This window comes from Mobula birostris, chromosome 4 (assembly GCF_030028105.1).
Source record: "Mobula birostris isolate sMobBir1 chromosome 4, sMobBir1.hap1, whole genome shotgun sequence".
NCBI classification, from domain to species: Eukaryota; Metazoa; Chordata; class Chondrichthyes; order Myliobatiformes; family Myliobatidae; genus Mobula; species Mobula birostris.
This window is the reverse complement of record NC_092373.1, coordinates 93,776,258-93,798,911: the sequence shown is the minus strand read 5'-3', so window position 1 is coordinate 93,798,911 and position 22,654 is coordinate 93,776,258. Positions and strand designations below refer to the sequence as shown.

Below are 22,654 nucleotides of genomic sequence, written 5' to 3'. Positions count from 1 at the left end.
GAATCTATTCACTGGCTGCCTTAATAGCTCTCAAATCTTCTCACCTAAGACCTAAATCTCTTGCCCTCTTGGCCAAGCTGGTGTCCCCTCATTATAGACTCTCAGCTAGGTGAAACATCTTTCCTATGTCCAATCTGTCCAGCCCTGCCAGAGCTTCTGAAATTTCAGTGAGATCCCTCTTGTTTGTCCAAACTCTAGTAGATACAGCCCTAGTGGACCCAATCATACCTTTAGTGCATAAAGACGATCTCTAACACACTGGTTTTGAAGGAACAGGTAGGTTGTTACTGCAATGGAAGTGACATTGAATAATGTGGAAGAGTTTGGGTCAGATCAATATGCTGATACAAAAGTAGACCATAAGATCAGGAGACATAGGAGCAGAATTAGGCCATTCAGTCCATCACATCTGCTCCACCATTCAATTATGGCGTTTTTTTTCCCCCCTCAGTCCCATTCTCCCGCTTTCACCTCATAACCCTTTACCCTCCCTTCTCATCAAGAGTCTCTGACATCTGCCTTAAATACACCTAATGACTTGGCCTCCACAGCCCTCTGTGGAAAAGAATTCCACAGAACCATCATCCTCTAGCTGAAGAATTTGCTGCTCATCGCAGTTTTAAAGGGACGTCTCTATTCTGAGGCAGTACCCTTGGGTCCCAGACTCTCCTATTAATGGAAACATCCTTTCCACATCCATTCAATCCAGGCCTTTCAGCATCCAGTAGGTTTCAATGAGATGTTCCCATCCTTCTGAACTCTATCAAGTACAAGCCCACAGCTATCCATTGCCCTTCATGTGTTAAAGTATTTCATGCATTGTTTCAACAAAGCTCTCTGTTATTGTAACAAAACATCCTGGCTCCTGAACTCGAGTTTTCTTGAGTGAAGCCCAATGTTCTACTTATCTTCTCAAAGTTCAAAGTAAATTTATTGTCAAAGTATGTATATATTACTATATACTACCTGGAGATTCATTTTGTTGCAGACATTCACAGGACAAAGAAATAGAATAGAATCAATGAAAAACTACGCACAAAGACTGACAAACAACCATTGTGCAAAAGAAGACAAACTATGTAAATACAAAAAATAATAAACAATTCTGAGAACACGAGTTGGAGAGTCCTTGAAAGTGAGTCCATTAGTTGTGGAATCAGTTTAGAGTTGATGAGTGGAGTTGTCCATGCTGGTTCGGGAGCTTGATTGTTGAAAGATAATAACCGTTCCTAAACCTGGTGGTGAGGAACCTAAGGCTTCTGTATCTCCTTGATGGCAACAGCGAGAAGCAAACCTGACTTGGATGATGGGCGTCCTTAATGATGGATGCGGCTTTCGTGTGTTACTGCTCCTTGTTAACTGCTCACTGGATCTGCTTGTTTGTTTTCAGTAGTTGGTATACAATGACACACAAGTCTTCTAGCACATCAACGCTGATCTAACACTGCAAATAATACATCTCTTTGTTTTCCCTTCTGAATTGGATATGCTCACATCTATTCACTGTGTACTTGTTTTTATATACTTGCTCAATCTGTCCAAGCCATCTTGGTCTCACTGAATCTTCCTCAAAATGCCACATGTTTTCGATTGTCTGTAACCTTCAAAATATTTCACAGTTCCCTCATCCAAATCATTGACGCATATTGTAAGTAGCAGGAGCATGCTTGTAACCAACAGGAATTCTGCAGATGCTGGAAATTCAAGCAACACACATCAAAGTTGCTGGTGAACGCAGCAGGCCAGGCAGCATCTCTAGGAAGAGGTACAGTCACTGGTGAACGCAGCAGGCCAGGCAGCATCTCTAGGAAGAGGTACAGTCACTGGTGAACGCAGCAGGCCAGGCAGCATCTCTAGGAAGAGGTACAGTCGCTGGTGAACGCAGCAGGCCAGGCAGCATCTCTAGGAAGAGGTACAGTCGCTGGTGAACGCAGCAGGCCAGGCAGCATCTCTAGGAAGAGGTACAGTCACTGGTGAACGCAGCAGGCCAGGCAGCATCTCTAGGAAGAGGTACAGTCACTGGTGAACGCAGCAGGCCAGGCAGCATCTCTAGGAAGAGGTACGGTCCGCTGGGTACACTTCTTAGAGATGCTGCCTGGCCTGCCGCGTTCACCAGCAACTTTGAGGTGTGGAGCATGCTTGTAGTATGCTGAATGAAAAGATTTTAAAAAAACTGTATAAACTGGAAATAGAAACATAGAAAATAGGTGCAGGAGTAGGCCATTCGGCCCTTCGAGCCTGCATCGCCATTTATTAAGATCATGGCTGATCATCCAACTCAGAACACCGTCCCAGCCTTCCCTCCATACCCCCTGACCCCCGTAGCCACAAGGGCCATATCTAACTCCCTCTTAAATATAGCCAATGAACTGGCCTCAACTGTTTCCTGTGGCAGAGAATTCCACAGATTCACCACTCTCTGTGTGAAGAAGTTTTTCCTAATCTCAGTCCTAAAAGGCTTCCCCTCTATCCTCAAATTGTGACCCCTCATTCTGGACTTCCCCAACATCGGGAACAATCTTCCTGCATCTAGCCTGTCCAATCCCTTTAGGATCTTATACGTTTCAATCAGATCCCCCCTCAATCTTCTAAATTCCAACGAGTACAAGCCCAGTTCATCCATTCTTTCTTCATATGAAAGTCCTGCCATCCCAGGAATCAATCTGGTGAACCTTCTCTGTACTCCCTCTATGGCAAGGATGTCTTTCCTCAGATTAGGGGACCAAAACTGCACACAATACTCCAGGTGTGGTCTCACCAAGGCCTTGTACAACTGCAGTAGTACCTCCCTGCTCCTGTACTCAAATCCTCTCGCTATAAATGCCAGCATACCATTCGCCTTTTTCACTGCCTGCTGTACCTGCATGCCCACTTTCAATGACTGGTGTATAATGACACCCAGGTCACGTTGCACCTCCCCTTTTCCTAATCGGCCACCATTCAGATAATAATCTGTTTTCCTATTTTTGCCACCAAAGTGGATAACTTCACATTTATCCACATTAAATTGCATCTGCCATGAATTTGCCCACTCACCCAACCTATCCAAGTCACCCTGCATCCCCTTAGCATCCTCCTCACAGCTAACACTGCCACCCAGCTTCGTGTCATCCGCAAACTTGAAGATGCTGCATTTAATTCCCTCATCCAAGTCATTAATATATCTTGTAAACAACTGGGGTCCCAGCACTGAGCCTTGCGGTACCCCACTAGTCACCGCCTGCCATTCTGAAAAGGTCCCGTTTATTCCCACTCTTTGCTTCCTGTCTGCTAACCAACTCTCCACCCACACCAATACCTTACCCCCAATACCGTGTGCTTTAAGTTTGCACACTAATCTCCTGTGTGGGACCTTGTTAAAAGCCTTCTGAAAATCCAAATATACCACATCCACTGGTTCTCCCTTATCCACTCTACTAGTTACATCCTCAAAAAATTCTATGAGATTCGTCAGACATGATTTTCCTTTCACAAATCCATGCTGACTTTGTCCGATCATTTCACCACTTTCCAAATGTGCTGTTATCACATCCTTGATAACTGACTCCAGCAGTTATCTGGACTCTGAATTAAATGCTAGAAACACTCAGTAGGTCAGACATCTGTGGGAAGAAAACTGTTACTGTTTCAGGTTAAAGACCCTTGTTAGAATTAAGAAAGAGAAGATAGTTTAGGTCACGGAGAAAGTGGGGGAGGACAATGAGAGGAATAAAGAGAATAGCTCTGATAGTCTCATAAGCTTTTAAATGGTATTTGTGAGCACAGGTAGCCAACAATCTTTCTAATATGTATGACAAGTTCCTCATTGAGGGAACCTTTTCTAAAATATGAGATGCATAGATAGGGTAGATTGTCAGAGCTTTTCCCTCGGTTAGAAATGTCTAATACTGAGGGCATAGGTTTAAGGTGATGGGGAAGGTTTATGGGAGATATAGGGGGGAAGTTTTTTTTTAAACACAGTGAGTGGTAGTTGCCTGGGTTGCATTGTGAGGGGACATGGTGGAAACAGATACCGTACTAATGTCTAGGAGCCCTTAGACAGACGTGAACAAGTGGGGAATGGAGGGGTATAAGCCAGGTTTTGGCACGTTTATTTATTTAGAGATATATTGTGGAATGCCTTCTGGCCCAATGAGCCACACTGTCCAGTAACCCATCTATTTAACCCTAGCCTAATCACAGGACAATTTACAATGACCTGCTAAGCTACTAAGCAGTAAAGCTTGGATTGTGGGAGGAAATCCAGGATGTCCAGTTTAAATTAGTATCGTGATTGGCACTGATATGATGGGCTGAAGAGATTGTTCCTCTACTCTACTGTTCAAATGGTCTAAATCCATAGTGTCTTTCCTATGACGGTCAATCCTCCTTGCCAAATTTCCAATTTCAACCCCATTTTAGCCTACTTTGTTGAGTGTTTGATTAGTTACTATTTATCCATTCTTTCCTTTATGATTGGCCACAGTTTGACTTTGAGCAGCATCGACACCAAAAGTGAATGAATGTGCCTTGATGTACAAGTCTAGCTTACTGACTGTGGTAGCTGGGGGATGGAGTATAAGCACAGGAGGGCTATGGTACAACTTTATAAAACATTGGTTGAGTCACAGTTGCAGTATTGTGTGATTTTTTTTTGGTCTCCACACTGTAGGGGAGACATTAATTCAGATTTCCAGTTTATACTGTTTTTTTAAAAATCTCTTCATTCAGCATGTCTGCTGCAGAGGTTGCAGGGGATGTTGTTGTGATGGAATATTTTAGTGTTGAGAGACCAATCAGATGGGCTTGAAACTGCGATCGTTAAGGCGTGTGACAGGATAGGCGTTGAGGCGTTTCCGCTGGTGGGAGAGTCTCTATAGGGAGATACAGCCTGGAAACGGGCCCTTCTGCCCACTGTCCCCAAACTGATGATTAACCAATCTAAACATTAATCTCACTTCACTCTCCACACATTCCCAACACTTCTCCCCCGATTCCAGCATTCACCTACACACAAGGGCAATATACAGCAGCAAATTAGCCTACCTATCCCCACACCTATGAATGTGGGAGGGAACTGGAGCAGCTGTAGGAACCCACGTGGTCACAGACTCCACACAGACAATGCCCGAGGCCAGGATTGAACCTGGGTCTCTGCAGCAGTGGCTCTATTTGTTGTCCTGTGGTCGTCAGCAGCTACTCTTGCAGCAGTGAGACTCTCAGAAGAATTTACAGCATTTGTAACAAAAGCATACACTTGTATCAGTAATGCAGCAAACAGAAATCAAAAGGATTACTTCTGTCCTCTGGGATTGTTGGGTGAAGTAATATGAGGGTTTCTCATCTTTAAATTGATTAATGATACTGCTCTTTCCTCTTTGCAGGTGGCAGATTTGGGCTGTGCGCAGTGCACACTGCTGTCCCGCTTAAGGTTCTGCCGTTGCATTGAAGATCTTGTTGGAGTAGACATGGACTTGGAACTTCTGAAGGAAAACATGTAATTTATTTTCAATAAATGCTCTTCATAGTTCCTTGTCCAGAGATGCGGCACATATATTGAAGCTGTAGGATCCTAGGAGACGTGGCAGAGTAGATGTTGAGAGATGTTTCCACCAGTGAATTCAATTGACTTTATTACTTACACCCTTCATATACACGAGGAGTAAAAATCTTTACATTACGTCTCCGTCTAAATGTGCAATTCATAATAAATATTACGTACAACAGGATAGTCAATATAACATGGAAATACAGTTGCATCAGCATGAATTAAGCAGTCTGATGGCCTGGTGGAAGAAGGTGTCCAGGAGCCTGTTGGTCTTGGCTTTTGTGCTGTGGTACTGTTTACCGGATGGTAGCAGCTGGAACAGTTTGCGGTTGGAGTGACTCGGGTCCCCAATGATCCTACGGCCCTTTTTAAACACCTGTCTTTGTAAATGTCCTGAATAGTGGGAAGTTCACATCTGCAGATGTGCTGGGCTGTCCGCACTACTGTCTGTAGAGACCTGCAATTGAGGGAAGTACCTGGCAGTGATGCAGCCAGTCAGGATGCTCTCAATTGTGCCCCTGTTGAAAGTTCTTAGGATTTGGGAGCCCATATCAAACTTCTTCAACCGTTTGAGGTGTAAGAGGCGCTGTTGTGCCTTTTTCATCACACAGCCGATATGTACAGACCACATGAGATCCTCGGTGATGTTTATGCCAGGGAACTTAAAAGCTGCTCACGCTCTCAACTCCAGATCCATTGACGTCAGTAGGGACTAGCCTGTCTCCATTCCTCCTGTAGTCCACAGCTAGCTCCTTTGTTTTTGCGACATTGAGGGAGAGGTTGTTTTCTTGACACCACTGTGTCAGGGTGATGACTTCTTCTCTGTAGGCTGCTTTATTATTATTTGAGATTAGGCCAATCAGTGTAGTACTGTCAGCAAATTTAATTAGCAGATTGGAGCTGTGGGTGGCAACACAGTCGTGGGTATACAGTGAATAAAGGAGAAGGCTTAGTACCCAGCCCTGAGGGGCACCTGTGTTGAGGGGCAGAGGTGAGGGAGACCACTCTTACCACTGACGATCTGTGCAAAGTCTCTGCTAATTAGATTGTCACAGTGTGGAGATGGTGGGTTTGGTTCACCAATCCCATGCTGGTTGTCAACCATTACACTAATCTGACACTGATTGTATTTTACTCTTCTTAATCTGATCACACACCTCAGATTCTACCACTAATCTACATGCTAGGGGCAATTTATAGCATCTCGTTAACATATTTAGCATGGCAGCGTGCAACAGGCCCTTTGGGCTATCCTACCCCTGCAACCCCTGTCAACACAGTTTTAACCCTAACCCTAACCTAACCACTGATGAGTATGGTGATGGGATCGATTGTGCATAGGATGTAGGGGGGCAGAGATGTCTGTGGTATATGGGAGGAGGAGTTGGTTTGTGTCTGTGGGTGGATGGGAAAGTAGGTCAGGTGTGCACTGGCTGTCTGACCTTATCTGAGGAAGTAAGTTCTTGCCATACAGGATGAGGAATTTACCAGGTGGGACCTGTGTATAGATTGGACTGGTTGGACATATCTTCATGGAGTATCGAATAATAAAATGGGATCTCATTGAAAAGCAGAAAATTCTAACAGAACTGTGGAAATCAGGTATAAGGGAGATGTCCCTGATGGCTGGTGAGTCCATAACAGCCTCGATTTGGAGAGTAGGCTATTTAGAATTGATTGTAAAGTATTGGTGGAATTCTCTGTCTTGGTCCAACGTTGAGCTTATTCAAGATGGGGACTGTTGGAACTTTGGGCACAAACAACATGGAAATGAGATTGGGAAGTGGATATAAGTACAGGGAATTCCTAAAGGTTAACTGAGTTTTTCAATAAATATTTGTTACCATGGGCTTTTCCATTTGAACTTTGCTATTTTAGCACCAGTGCAGATACTGAAATGAGGTTTTCACTTCTACCAGGTATCGTCTCTCGCCCTTGCCCTATGCTTACCTCCACCCCCAGTCCTCTCCACTAACGGTGAGACTGTACCAGGGGTCTGTTGCTGTGAAGGATCCTTGCATGCTGGATTGTGACTTTGTCTCCTGCATTGAATTGTAAGTACTTACTTTACTGTAACAGATTGATTGCGAGAATGTGGTGAGTGTGTATTCGGCTGATTGCTCACATGGTGAATTGTTTGGGGCCTCCTACGTGCAGGAGGCACTCTCTTCTGAATGTGGGCTTTCAAGTGTATGTCTTCTTGTTGTGGCAGGCCCAATTCGTATCTTCCACACTACAAGTTGCACAGCCTGTACTGTTACTAACATGACTCAGTAAAAACGGTTAATTGTACTGCTCTGTTGTTGTTCTTACCTTGTGCGTATGTAACAGTTTGGCGCCAAGGATCAAAACATGAATGGCCATTCTACTGCAATCCATTTTGTGCTGTAGCTATGGTGAAACCGATCCCTGGAACTTAGCTGTAATGGAGGAAAACCTTACTGGACTATATTGAACTTCTACCAATTTTAACACCAGTGGCAAAGCTAGAGAAGCAATGAAACTCAAGCTGTTTCGCATGCACTTGAACGAACTCGGGCAGAAATTCAGTAAATTTCAGTTAATTGGTCCATCGGTTAATCAGGGCAGCCAGTTATTTCAGACAACTCTTAAAGAACAAAAATTCATTGAGAAAAGAGCCAGGATTCCCTTCGTTTATTTGGGAATAGTGTGCTGCTTAATTCTCCAGCAGTGAGTCCAGCATGACCTGGGTGGTGGGGATCCTTGATGATGGACGCTGTCTTTGTGAAGCATTGCTCTATGAAGATGTCCTGGATACCACTGAGGCCTTTGCCCACGATGGAGCTGACACAGTTTACAATGCTATGCAGCTTGTTTTGATCCTGTGCAGTAGACCCCTCCTCCGCCATACCAAATGGTGATGCAGCCAGTTAAAATGCTCTCCATGGTACATTTGTAGAAATTTGAGAGCGTCTTTGGTGACATACCAGTCACCTCCTTCATACCACTAGTGGTGCTGCCATGTTCTTAGACTTTTAATTCTACCTCTCAGTTATTCTGTTATTGTCACTTTAGCACAGGGGTTGGCAACCTTTTTGGCCTCTGTGGGCCGGATTGCGTATTAATGAGCAGACAGTGGGTCAGATAAATGCCATAAAAAACTTGAAGTATGGGAATTATCCATTTAAATACATCTAGTTATGTTTTGCCTCAAATTAATGAGTAACACATGCTAGGAAATCATTTGTTCTTAACCAAGGATGCCAATTACTAATCAAAGAACTCAGTTTAATTGCATCTTATTTCAATTAAGGCATGTTTTGAATCTATTAAAAGTACACAAAGAATCTTTAAACATAAAATGTATGAACATTATACATTGAATGGTGGTAAATTAAGTATAATAAAAAAAGAAAATTTTAATGCGAACAGTCGATAAATCAATATGAAACTTAATGCTGTTTGTTGCTTGAAAGCTTCTCAATATTGGGTGTCAGACTTGTTGATGCCAAGAGCAAGACATTATCCAGATGGGCATCAGTCAATCTTGTTCTCAAATGGTTCTTGGTGTGCTTCATTTTTTAAAATAATTGCTGACACAGCTAAGTGCTACCAAACGATGATGCCATCTTTTCTGCATGGTGCACTAAGTTAGGATACTTCCCACTTGGATGAATATATTTTCTATAGAAGTCAAGCTGATAGATGCAAATAAAGATTTCTTTTCAAGACAAACAATATCCACCACTGCCAGTAAACATTCTTTGACAGACTCTCCATTTGTAAAAGGCTTCATCTTTTCTGCAATACATTTTGAGACTTCGTAGCTGGCACGGGTATTTCCTTCATTTTCACTGCTTTTCTTGGCAAAAAATGACGTTTGTTTTCCAAAACTAGCCTTCATTCACTCAACTTCATCTTTCCTTGCTTGCCCAGTAAACTTGTTAAAATTTCCATTATGGCGGGTCTCGTAATGTCTCCTGATATTTGCCACCTTCTTCACAGCAACATTTTCTAGGCAAGTGAGACAAACTGGTTTCCCAGCTTGCTCAATGAAGAAGTTATCTAGTGTCCAAGTGTCTTGGAAAGTTCGGCACTCAGTGTCTACCTTCCTGTGTTTTGCATTCATTGCCATTGGAATTTTTTCTTCAATTTTATTTTGAAATGCGAGTTATTCAACAAGTATCGTAGGGTAAAAGAGTGCAGTGCAGGTAAACAATGAAGTGCAAGATCGTAGCGAGGTAGATTGTGAGGCCAAGAGTCCATCAAATCATACAAGTAGTCGGTTCAAGAGTTTGATAACTCTGGGTTAAAAGTTGGTGGTATGTGATTTTTTTTGTATTATCTGCCCGATGGAAGAGTGTTGAGTTTGCTTAGAATAATAGTATAGAAAGCAGAATTGTGTTCCATAAAAATAATCTGATGTAAGTGTCTTTACTGTCCAGATGCTCCAGAGGTGAGTGTAGGAACAGGGAGATGGCATCTGCCATAGACCTGTTTTGGCAGTAGGCAAATTGCAGTGGGTTGAGATTGTCTGGAAAGCTGGAGTTGATGCGTGCCATGACCAATGTCTTGAAGGACTTCATGATGATAGATTGTAGAGCCACATTAAGATACATTATCTTAGCTTTCTTGAATATTGAGATGATAGTGAAGACATTTTCCCCTACAATTTACCCCATGCTAAACCTGATCTAACCCTATCAGATATTCCCCACCTATTGTGCAATATATGTGTACTATATGTTGAAACAACATGTTTGGATACTGTAGGGAGAGTGCAGAAGAGATTTACAAGGATGTTGCCTAGACTGAAGAGCATGTCTTATGAGAATAAGTTGAGTGAACTTGGCCTTTTCTCCTTGGAGCAATGGAGGATGAGAGATGACCTGGGTGTATAAGATGATGAGAAGCATCGATCGTGTGGATAGCCAAAGGCTCTTTCCCAGGGCTGAAGTGGCTAACATGGGGGGGGGGGGCATAGTTCTAAGTTGCTTGGATGTAGATACAAGAGGGACGTCAGAGGTAAGTTTTCACACAGAGTGGTTGGTGTGTGGAATGCACTGCCAGCAAAGATGGTAGAGGCAGAGTACAATAGGGTTTTTTAAGAGACTCTTAGATAGGTACATGGAACTTAGAAAAATAGAGGGCTATGCAGTAGGGAAATTGTAGGTAGTCTCTAGAGTAGGTTACATGGTCGGCACAACATTGTGGGCCGAAGGGCCTGTAATGTGCTGTAGATTTCTGTGTTCTATGTCAGTGGTCCCCAACCACCGGGCTGTGAGGAAACGATATGATTTGGCGATATGAAACGATATGAGTCAGCTGCACCTTTCCTCATTCCCTGTCATGCCTACTGTTGGAATTTGAACGCACACGAGGTCATTACCCACGCGTCATCCATGTCCGCGCGGGAAGGAGATCAACTCCTCGAGCTTGCAAATGACGGCGGGCTGAAAAGTATGTTTGACATAACATCTCTGCCGGCATTCTGGATCAAAGTCAAGGCTAAATATCCTGAGATAGCCACGAAAGCACTGAAAATGTTGCTTCCATTTCCAACATCATATTTCTGCGAAGCGGGCTTTTCTGCAATGAATGCAACGAAAACTAAATTGCGGAATAGACTGGACACAAGGAACCCTCTTCGAGTATCGCTGTCTCCCATCACCCCTCAATGGGACCGTCTTGTTGCAGGGAAACAAGCCCAGGGCTCCCACTGATTCAGCGATATTGGTGTGTTGCAATGATTTTATATGTTCATACGAGGAAAATATGTGCTGTGTGTTTAATATTAAATTTGTTAGATAAGCCCTTTTAGAAACGAAATTGAGTGTATTAGCCACTTATAAGTGACTTAGTTGACTTATCACCTATATTCCAGTCGTGATTAACCCCCCCAACGGTTGGCCGGTCCGCAATATTGTCAATATTAAACCGATCCGCGGTGCAAAAAAGGTTGGGGACCCCGTTCTATGTTCTACATTCTTGTTGTCTTGTTTTGCCTCCAGTTTTGACAAATGACCTTCAACCTGAATTATCAACTGTTTCCCCCTCTGCAGGTGCTGCCTGACCTGTTGAGTGTTACCTTTTACCAAACAATGTATAGATTCTAAGGATAAACTTGCAGGGAGAGATTATGCAAACTCTGTGTATCCTTGGAATTCAGAAGTTTAAGGAGTGATTTGCTTCAAAATTTCAAGCAATTAATATTGAACACTTCAAGTTTGACAACTATTATCAGAACTGTGAAAGAGTTCAGTGGAGTTCCTTGCTGGCTACGAAATATTTCCAGTATTTTCCATTTTCATCTGTCTGTCTGTGGCCTTTAGCATTATCATAGAAAAGGATAGAATCAGAGAGGACAGGAAAATTTTTAATTGGGGAAGGACAAATTATGAGGCTATAAGGCTAGAACTTGCGGGTGTGAATTGGGATGATGTTTTTGCAGGGAAATGTACTATGGACATGTGGTCGATGTTCAGAGATCTCTTGCAGGATGTTAGGGATAAATTTGTCCCGGTGAGGAAGATAAAAATGGTAGGGTGAAGGAACCATGGGTGACAAGTGAGGTGGAAAATCTAGTCAGGTGGAAGAAGGCAGCATACATGAGGTTTAGGAAACAGGGATCAGACAGGTCTATTGAGGAATATAAGGAAGCAAGAAAGGAGCTTAAGAAGGGGCTGAGAAGAGCAAGAAGGAGGCATGAGAAGGCCTTGGCGAGTAGGGTAAAGGAAAACCCCAAGGCATTCTTCAATTATGTGAAGAAAAAAAGGATGACAGGAGTGAAGGTAGGACCGATTAGAGATAAAGGTGGGAAGATGTGCCTAGAGGCTGTGGAAGTGAGCGAGGTCCTCAACGAATACTTCTCTTCGATATTCACCAATGAGAGGGAACTTGATGATGGTGAGGACAATATGAGTGAGGTTGATGTTCTGGAGCATGTTGATATTAAGGGAGAGGAGGTGTTAAAATACATTAGGATGGATAAGTCCCCGGCCTGACGGAATATTCCCAGGCTGCTCCATGAGGTGAGGGAAGAGATTGCTGAGCCTCTGGTTAGGATCTTTATGTCCTCGTTGTCTACGGGAATGGTACCGGAGGATTGGAGGGAGGCGAATGTTGTCCCCTTGTTCAAAAAAGGTAGTAGGGATAGTCCGGGTAATTATAGACCAGCGAGCCTTACATCTGTGGTGGGAAAGCTGTTGGAAAAGATTCTTAGAGATAGGATCTCTGGGCATTTAGAGAACCATGGTCTGATCAGGGACAGTCAGCATGGCTTTGTAAAGGGCAGATTGTGTCTAACAAGCCTGATAGAGTTCTTTGAGGAGGTGACCAGGCATATAGATGAGTGTAGTGCAGTGGATGTGGTCTATATGGATTTTAGTAAGGCATTTGACAAGGTTCCACACGGTAGGCTTATTCAGAGAGTCAGAAGGCATGGGATCCAGGGAAGTTTGGCCAGGTGGATTCAGAATTAGCTTGCCTGCAGAAGGCAGAGGGTCATGGTGGAGGGAGTACATTCAGATTGGAGGATTGTGACTAGTGGTGTCCCACAACGATCTGTTCTGGGACCTCTACTTTTCATGATTTTTATTAACGACCTGGATGTGGGGGCAGAAGGATGGGTTGGCAAGTTTGCAAATGACACAAAGGTTGGTGGTGTTATAGATAGTGTAGAGGATTGTCAAAGATTGCAGAGACATTGATAGGATGCAGAAGTGGGCTGAGAAGTGGCAGATGGAGTTCAACCCGGAGATGTGTGAGGTGGTATACTTTGGAAGGACAAACTCCAAGGCAGAGTACAAAGTAAATGGCAGGATACTTAGTAGTGTGGAGGAGCAGAGGGATCTGGGGGTACTTGTCCACAGTTCCCTGAAAGTTGCCTCATAGGTGGATAGGGTAGTTAAGAGAGCTTAAGGGGTGTTAGCTTTCATAAGTTGAGGGATAGAGTTTAAGAGTCGCGATGTAATGATGCAGCTCCATAAAACTCTGGTTAGGCCACACTTGGAGTACTGTGTCCAGTTCTGGTCGCCGCACTATTGGAAGGATGTAGAAGCATTGGAAAGGGTACAGAGGAGGTTACCGGGATGTTGCCTGGTTTAGAGAGTATGCATTATGATCAGAGATTAAGGGAGCTAGGGCTTTACTCTTTGGAGAGGAGGAGGATGAGAGGAGACATGATAGAGGTGTACAAGATAATAAGAGGAATAGATAGAGTGGATAGCCAGCACCTCTTCCCCAGGGCATCACTGCTCAATACAAGAGGACATGGCCTTAAGGTAAGGGGTGGGAAGTTCAAGGGGGATATTAGAGGAAGGTTTTTTACTCAGAGAGTGGTTGGTGCGTGGAATGCACTGCCTGAGTCAGTGGTGGAGGCAGATACAGTAGTGAAGTTTAAGAGACTATTAGACAGGTATATGGAGGAATTTAAGGTGGGGGCTTATATGGGATGCAGGGTTTAAGGGTCGGCACAACATTGTGGGCCGAAGGGCCTGTACTGTGTTGTACTATTCTATGTTCTATGTTACATCTTGTCTCAAGTTTAATCATTGCTTTAAAAGGTGTCTTCCTTATAGACCATCAGAAAGTTATATTGAGTTATATTCTTTTGGGTATTTCTGTGCAACAGTGCACTGCCCTCAGGTTCTTAAACTGACCTGAAATACCCCAGTACTACCTTGGATTATATATATTTTTCTCTGTCTCTCGTTGCATTGGTGTTATTGTGTACAGTTTGTTGTTTAAAGCTAGTTATGGCGTTTATATACTGTGTATATGAGCCTGTGGCAATAAACTTGAACTTGAAATGTTATCTTTTTTTTGGTCTTTATATGAAAATCTGTTTCTTATTCCTTATTCAGAATTGAGCACTTGGACACAGCTGATCTGGCAAAGTTTCCCGAAGTATTGTTTGGTTACATGAACCCAGCAGTGGTAGTAATAACAACTCCCAATGCTGACTTCAACCCCTTGATCCCAGGGTTAGGCCAATTCAGGCACCATGACCACAGGTTTGAATGGAGTAGATCGGAATTTCAGGCTTGGTAAGTACACAGGACTGTTCTGCTTGGAACTATTTAAAAACTAGAGTCATAGAATCATTACATAAGAAAACGGGTGCAAGAGTAGGCCACTCAGCCCCTTAAGCCTTCCTCACCATTCACTATGATCATGGCTGATCCTCCCCCCCCTCTCCCCCCTCCATGTTTCACAACCCCAAATCTTCCTCTTTAACTACCCCCAGAGATCCAGCCTCTACCATCCCCGGCACTAAGGAATTCTAGAGATTTGCCACCTTTTGTGAAAAGGAATTTTTTTTACACCTCAGCTTTAATTGATCATTTTCTAATCTTGCAACTGTGATCCCTGGGGCACAGGAACAGGGCCTTCAGCCCATTCTATATGTATCAACCATTCAGTACATATCTCTAGTAACTGTTTTACAGCCTTCTATGCCTTGGTGATTCAAATACTTGTCCGGAGACATAAAACGGTATGGCAGAGGACAGGCCCTCTTGCCCACAACGTTTACACTAAACATGATGCCAAATTAAACTCAATCTTTTCTCTCTGCATGTGGTCCATATCCCTCTGTTCTCCAATATTCGAATTGACTTTATTTCTTACATCCTTCACATGCATGAGGAGTAAGAATCTTTATGTTAAGAAGGCGTATGGTGTATTGGCCTTCATCAATCGTGGAATTGAATTTAGGAGCCGAGAGGTAATGCTGCAGCTATATAGGACCCTGGTTAGACCCCACTTGGAGCACTGTGCTCAGTTCTGGTTGCCTCGCTACAGGAAGGATATGGAAGCCATGGAAAGGGTGCAGAGGAGATTTACAAGGATGTTGCCTGGATTAGGGAGCATGCCTTATGAGAATAGGTTGAGTGAACTCAGCCTTTTCTCCTTGGAATGACAGAGGATGAGAGGTGACCTGATAGAGGTGTATCAGATGATGAGAGGCATTGATCGTGTGGATAGTCAGAGGCTTTTTCCCAGGGCTGAAATGGTTGCCACAAGAGGACACAGGTTTAAGGTGCTGGGGAGTAGGTACAGAGAGATGTTAAGGGTAAGTTTTTTTACTCAGAGAGTGGTGAGTGCGTGGAATGGGCTGCTGGCAACGGTGGTGGAGGCGGATGCGATAGGGTCTTTTAAGAGACTTTTGGATAGGTACATGGAGCTTAGAAAAGTAGAGGGCTATAGGTAAGCCTAGTAATTTCTAAGGTAGGGATATGTTCAGCACAACTTTGTGGGTCAGAGGGCCTTTATTGTGCTGTAAGTTTTCTATGTTTCTGTGTCTCCATCTAAAAGTGCCATGTGCAATCATAGTAATTTATAATAATTTATAATAAATAGATATCCTCTGTTAAATAAATAGATATTTATTTATAATAAATATTCTCTGCTAAATTTCCTCTTCTCACCTTAAATGTACATCCTTTACTATCTGACAGTTCTATTCCGACTGTCTACCCTATCTGTGTCTCTCAGAACTTTATAAATCTCTGCCAGATCTCTCCTCAACCTCCAAAACTCTAGAGCACGGGTGTCAAACTCATTTTAGGTCAGGGGCCGGATTGGGCAAAATGCGACTTCATGCGGGCCGGATCAGTTGTGCATGCGCGAATGCTCCCACAGCTTTTGTTGCCTTCATTTTGTCAACCTGCTCTCATGTATCTTAGTCTCTGCTATAACTACAAAGTGTTTCACTTTACGAATTTCGTTTCTTATGAAGAAGGTTGCCTAGCAAGCATTATTTTTAGTCGTAGTCATACTTTATTGATCCCAGGGGAAATTGGTTTTTGTTACAGTTGCACCATAAATAATAAATAGTAATAAAACCTTAAATAGTGATATGTAAATTATGCCAGTAAATTATGAAATAAGTCCAGGACCAGCCTATTGGCTCAGGGTGTCTGACCCTCCAAGGGAGGAGTTGTAAAGTTTGATGGCCACAGGCAGGAATGACTTCCTATGATGCTCTGTGTTGCATCTCGGTGGAATGAGTCTCTGGCTGAATGTACTCCTGTGCCCACCCAGTACATTATGTAGTGGATGGGAGACATTGTCGAAGATGGCATGCAACTTGGGACAGCATCCTCTTTTCAGACACCACCGTGAGAGAGTCCAGTTCCATCCCCACAACATCACTGGCCTTACGAATGAGTTTGTTGATTCTGTTGGTGTCTGCTACCTTTAGCCTGCTGCCCCAGCACACAACAGCAAACATGATAGCGCTGGCCACCACAGACTCGTAGAACATCTTCAGCATCGTCCGGCAGATGTTAAAGGACCTCAGTCTCCTCCTGATTGGTATTAACTTACAGCCATTTGAAATTGAACATTGGCAGACACAAATGTAGACCTAACAAAACAAATTGTAAATGTAGGCTACACAACTGCACCTAATTTTTTATTAGCCTACTTCCAGCAATTAAACTCAGATAATGAACATAGTTAGCCTCTAATTTTTATTGAAGTGATCACATTTACAATAATAGAATAGACAGAAAATGAATGAATCACAATATTATGACACTTGATATTTCATAATGCATTTTGTTTACATGTCGCAGTGCATCGAACCGTGTCACTCATTTTTCACTTGCTGCTTCCAGACACCTGACATCTCTTGGCTGTAACCAGCCTGTGAACATCAGGGACCAGTTTCTGGGCAGTTGTGATTTTCATAATGTCATAACGTCTGTGTTTCAGCTGTGAGTGCAGTTTGGATTTGCTAATGTTCATTATGGAGAACGCCTGCTCACAGAGATATGTTGTCCTGAACATGCAAAGGATCTTTGAGGCAAAGTCTGTCATCTTGGGGTACATCAGTCACAGGTATTGGTAGAATGAGTCCAGACCCACAGTCTCAATTTATATTTCAAAGCGGAGTTAGGCAATTTCATTTGGTTCCATTTGGAGTTCCTCTGGCACATCTGATGCTGCGAGCAAAATAGTGAGAATTCCTTCTCGAGCTGAGTGTAGACTTGGAAATGATTCCGAAACTGACTTTTCAGCTGTGATATTTTGTCCTTGTACCTGTCCATGTTGTCATTATTCCTGTGAGCGACACGCACAGACTGCAAAGGGGGGAAATTATTATGATTATGAGGACACGCAGTCCCCTTTTATTGTCATTTAGTAATGCATGCATTAAGAAATGATAAAAATGTTTTTCCAGAATGATATCACGAAAACACATGACAAACCGACTTAAAAACTAACAAAAACCACATAATTATAACATATAGTTACAACAGTGCAAAGCAATACCGTAATTTGGTAAGAACAGACCATGGCACAGTAAAAGTCTCAGAGTCTCTCGAAAGTCCCATCATCTCACGCAGATGGTGAACCTCCAGCGCCACCAACTTGCCGATGCAGCATCCCGGAAGCATCTGACCACAGTCCGACTCCAAGTCCGTCCGAAAAGCTCCGAGCCTCCAACCACCTATTTGACACCGAGCACCATCTCTGCTGAGCGTTTGGACCCCGGCCCCTGCAACAGGCGATACGCAGAGCCGAGGATTTGGGGCCTTCGTCTTCGGAGATTCTCGATCGCACAGCAGCAGCGGCAGTGAAGCAGGCACTTCAGAAGTCACTCCAGATGTTGTTCCTCTGCGCTTCTCACGGCTGTCCCCATCAAATCCAGATTGTGCACTGCACCCCTAGTTACACATATCGATATTCATTTGGAACGGCTGCGCACGCTGCGTCATGCCACCTTCTCCTCCCATCACCCACCAGCAAATGAGCTGGGTTTCTCTGGAATAGTTGCATCTCCCACAGGCCTAATTTAATTTGAAAGGCACGAATGCTGTCGTAGTATTCCGTAACAAGTTTGTTGCGGCCTTGCATGTTAACATTAAGCACATTTAAGTGCTCTGTTACATCCACCAAGAATGCAAGATCATGAAGCCAGTCTGGGTCATCCAACTCTGCCACTGGCTTCTCTTTCCCGTTCATGAATAGTCCAATTTCCGCACGTAATTGGAAAAAAAATGTTAGAGCACAACTCCTCTGCTCAACCTGCGAACTTCAGTGTGGTAGGGTAGGCCGTGTCCAATATTACTTTCGGACAAAAAAGTGTCAAATTGCCAAACAAGTGTCAAACTCATCTCCTGTGCACTTACACCCAAATCATATATAAATCACGAACAGCAGTGGCATCAGCACCTATCTCTGCGTGACACCATTGGTTGCAGACCTCTAAATAGGATACAGGTCTTGAGCTGAAGCTTCAGATGTTCACTTCCCTCCATAGATGCTGCCTGCACCAGCATTTTGTGTGTTGCCCTAGATTTCCAGCATTTTCCATCTCTCTTATGTCCTCTCCTACTGTCAAATATGTGCAAACTAATTGTGAATCCAAACTGCCATAGTCACCATAAATCAGATGCAACACACACAAAATGCTGGTGAACGCAGCAGGCCAGACAGCATCCATAGGAAGAAGCACAGTCGACGTTTCGGGCCAAGACCCTAATCTTTTGGATCAGCTTATCATTGACCATGTCAATTGCCTTACTACTTTCTCCATTGTTGTGTCACTTCCTCCATCACGTCCCTAGGTAGTTTGTTCCTGATTCCAACCTCCCTCTGGGGAGGGGGAAAAAACCTCTGATCCCTTCTGAACCCCTTAACCCTAAACTTATGCCTTCTAGTGTTGGAAGTCTCTGCCACGGGAAAAGGTTTTGAACAACCTATCATGCCTTGTACATTCCCATTCAAGCCATTGACGTAGATGACAAACAGCAATGGGCATAGCTCTGAGCCCTGGGGAACACTGGCCATGAGCCTCTATGACTCTCAATTCCACCATCACTCTCCACTTCTTAGCACCAAGCCAAACAAATGCGTATCCAGTCAGCCAGTTCTCCCTGGATCCTGTACGATCTAACCTTTCACAGCAGCCAACCATGTGGAACCTTACCAGAGGCTTTATTGAAGCCCATGTAAACCACTTCCACTGCATTGCCCTCATCGACCTTCTTGGTTGCTTCTTCAAAAATTTAATTAAATTCAGGAGAAACGCACAAAGCTGTGCCGACTATCCTAATCAACCGCTGTCTTTCCTAATGTTATATCTTATGCCTCAGAATTCGCTCCAGTAGCTTTCCTACCACTAAAGTTAGGCTTACTGGCCTGTAGTTCCTATATTTTTTTTTGCAGCTGTACTAAAGGCATGAGATTAGTTCTTGCATCTTGGGAAGACAAATGGAGGTAAGACCTTACAGTAAATGATAGGGCCCTGGATGTGTTGTAGAACTAGAGGACCTAGGAGTACAAGTACAGGGTTCCTTGAGAGTGGTGTCACTGATAGATTGGTGAAGAAAGTTTTGACATGCTAGCCTTCATCATTCATGGCACTGAGTATAGGAGTTGGGATATTGTGTTACAGGTTTAAGGTGACACTGGTGAAGCACAGCGACAACTTACTGGGAGCAGACAGAACTACTCCTTTAATCACACTTTCTGGTGAACAATCACTGCAATCAATAGTCTGTAACCTCCCTTTCCAAGTTGAGTTATTGAACTGCCTTTACGACCTGGCATTTTTGCGGTGTGAACTGAAGTCTCGAAGGTGTGGGATGGTTGCAGCATGGCATGTCTGGGCCAAATCAATTTTTAGTGGTGGGGTTCTATCGGGTTTCTTTGTTTTGTGGCTGTCTGTAAGGAGACAAATCTCAAAGTTGTATGTAGTATACATGCTTTGATAATGTATGTTGAACTTTGACGTTTATAAGACATTGGTAAGGCTGCACCTGAATTACTGTGTTTGGTCACTCTGCTATATGAAATAGGTCATTAAGCTGGAAAGAGTGTAAAAAAGATTTACAAAGATATCAGGACTTGGGGGCCCTGAATTACAAGGAGAAGCGTAGGAGACTGATGTGTATAACATCTTGAGGGCATAGACAAGGTGAATGCTCACTGCCTTTTTCTCAGGGAAGGAGAACTAAAAACTTGAGGTTTAAGGTGAGAGGAGGGGGATTCAATAGGAACCATAGGGGCATTTTTTCACCCAGAAGGTGGTGGGTATTGTGGAATGAGCTGCCAGAGGAAGTGGTTGAGGCATGTCCATTAACAGCATTTAAAAGGCACTTGGACAAAGTAGATGGTTAGGAAAGGTTTCGGAAGATATGGGCCAAACACAGGCAAATAGGACTAGCTTGGATGGGCGTGGATCAGTTGGGCAGAAGGGCCAGTTTCTGTGGGGTATGACTCTGTGACTCTGACATCTCTGTCCTTCATTATTTGGATACTTGTTGAAAGTTTAAGAAGCTGGGCATAGGAAGTTAAAAGCTGTGTGTTGTGTGGGTAATTGCTAAGATACATCTGCTTGTCTGTTACAGGTGCCTGAACATTGGCCATAAATATGACTACTCTGTGGAGTTCACTGGTGTAGGTAAAGGTCCTGAGGGTAGTGAAAGTCTGGGATTCTGCACTCAGATAGCAGTCTTCCGGAGGGTGCATCTCAGGACAACCAAAACTGAAATGAAGAACTCTAAGTCACCGTACAACCTGGTGAGTGTTCTGGTCAGAAAGGAGTGAATGTATTAAGAAAGCTGACTGTAACTTCCCAGCCATGATGAGGTCGTTAATGTGATTCTAATTTAATTCTGTGTCAAGCAACTTGCATAGCTTAATCCCAGTAAATGCATAACGTTGTCAGAGGCATTCTGGGCCAGTTAATCACTCTTTCATAACCCATTCCATCCTGTTTCACAATTGCCAGTTGTTTCCAATGCTGCCATTAAATTCTGCAGCTTTCACACTCTCACCTTTCACTCCTACATCACTCTGCCCTCACCTCCATCTCAAACCAGCCACTCCCAGAACACTCATTCTAAACATGGCTCTCCCACTCCCACAACCACTTACGCCCATATCTACCTGCTCCCATTCCCCGTCTCCCCACCCCATGCCCCCTCCGATCCTGGCCTTCGCAGCTCTTTCGGATGTTGTCATTAATTCTCACAGTTATATTGGTGGGAGTTGCTGTTTCTGTGGGTTTCTGCTCCTCCTGAGCCATGACCTGTGGCCCTGGGGGACAGTGGAAGCCTCTGTCCTTGGTTAGTTTTGGCACTCTTGGTGAGGACGCTGCTTTAGAATGGGGAGGATTTGGTCAGTGCTGAGGTGAAACTCCATTCCCACAACGCGTCTGTGTTCTTCCTGAAATCACCAGACCGTTGTAACCTGAACCTGTTAACCAAACAAACGAGCCTCTCCTAAAGCTTGGATTCCTTGAGTGTGCCCAGGGACTGTGCCTGTAAATGTGCTGTGCAGAACAGTGTGATTCTTTGTTGCTCTTTTCTCCCATGATCCAGGTTTATGAAGTTGTTTACCCAAGTTTGAATGATCGGAAAATCTTGCACAATGCTGTCTTGAATGAGGTGATCTTCACTGCAGAATGTGTGAGACGGCGGTTGACTGACAGTGAAAGAGACTGGCAGAGTGAATGGAGGATGTGGGGAGCTGACAGCGGGGAATGTGCACCGGACGGGTTTGGCCAGGAGGCCAGCATAATTGGTGGCCAGCTTCACATCCCCTTGCACACCTTCTTCACCAACCCTAGAGTCCGGCAGCTCAGCGGCTCCATCCAGCAGCTGCAGAAGATACTGCAGGCATCCGACCGAGTGAAGCTCGGTCACGCTGGTACCTCAGTCCTGTATCCAGCTGCGGCCGACAGCAGTGACAACTGATCAGTGGACGGAGCCCAGAATGTCACCAAAATAGATCCTCAGGTCAGATTCCACCATCTTTGCTTGTTCCAGGAAGTCATTGGGATAAGACTAGGAAATAAAGGATCCGGGGTCATATCACCAGCTTTCACTGACAGTTTAGTTTCCAGTTTCTATAGGGCAGGTGTGTTGTCACGATCTTGCTCTAACAGAGCTGTTCATTCAAGGGGCTGTTTTATCTGAAGACTGATCGGTCATTTATAGTAGGTGAACCAATACCTCAGCATTAATGGGGGTCGACACTAGATGATAGAGGAGGTGAAATTTCAGTAAAGTTTATTATCTACAAGGACTTGGAACAGTACAGCACAGGAACATGCCCTTCAGCCCATATTGTCAATTTAAACTACACATCTTCCTGCATATGATCCACATCTCTCCATTCTTTGCCTATCCAAATACCATTCATGCA

General features: G+C 43.9%; 1 protein-coding gene across 8 annotated transcripts in view; it reads left to right on the top strand.

Moving 5' to 3' along the window:
• The window catches only part of henmt1 (HEN methyltransferase 1), a 45,084-nt gene that overhangs the window by 3,509 nt on the left and 18,921 nt on the right, over positions 1-22,654 (top strand). For all 8 annotated transcript variants that reach the window (XM_072255775.1, XM_072255776.1, XM_072255777.1 and 5 more), the window contains 5 exons: positions 5,364-5,476; positions 7,447-7,581; positions 14,353-14,535; positions 20,854-21,025; positions 21,829-22,245. In XM_072255775.1, the coding sequence (XP_072111876.1) occupies positions 5,364-5,476; positions 7,447-7,581; positions 14,353-14,535; positions 20,854-21,025; positions 21,829-22,203 (978 nt within the window). In that variant the 3' untranslated portion in view covers positions 22,204-22,245. The remainder of the gene's footprint in view (positions 1-5,363; positions 5,477-7,446; positions 7,582-14,352; positions 14,536-20,853; positions 21,026-21,828; positions 22,246-22,654) is intronic.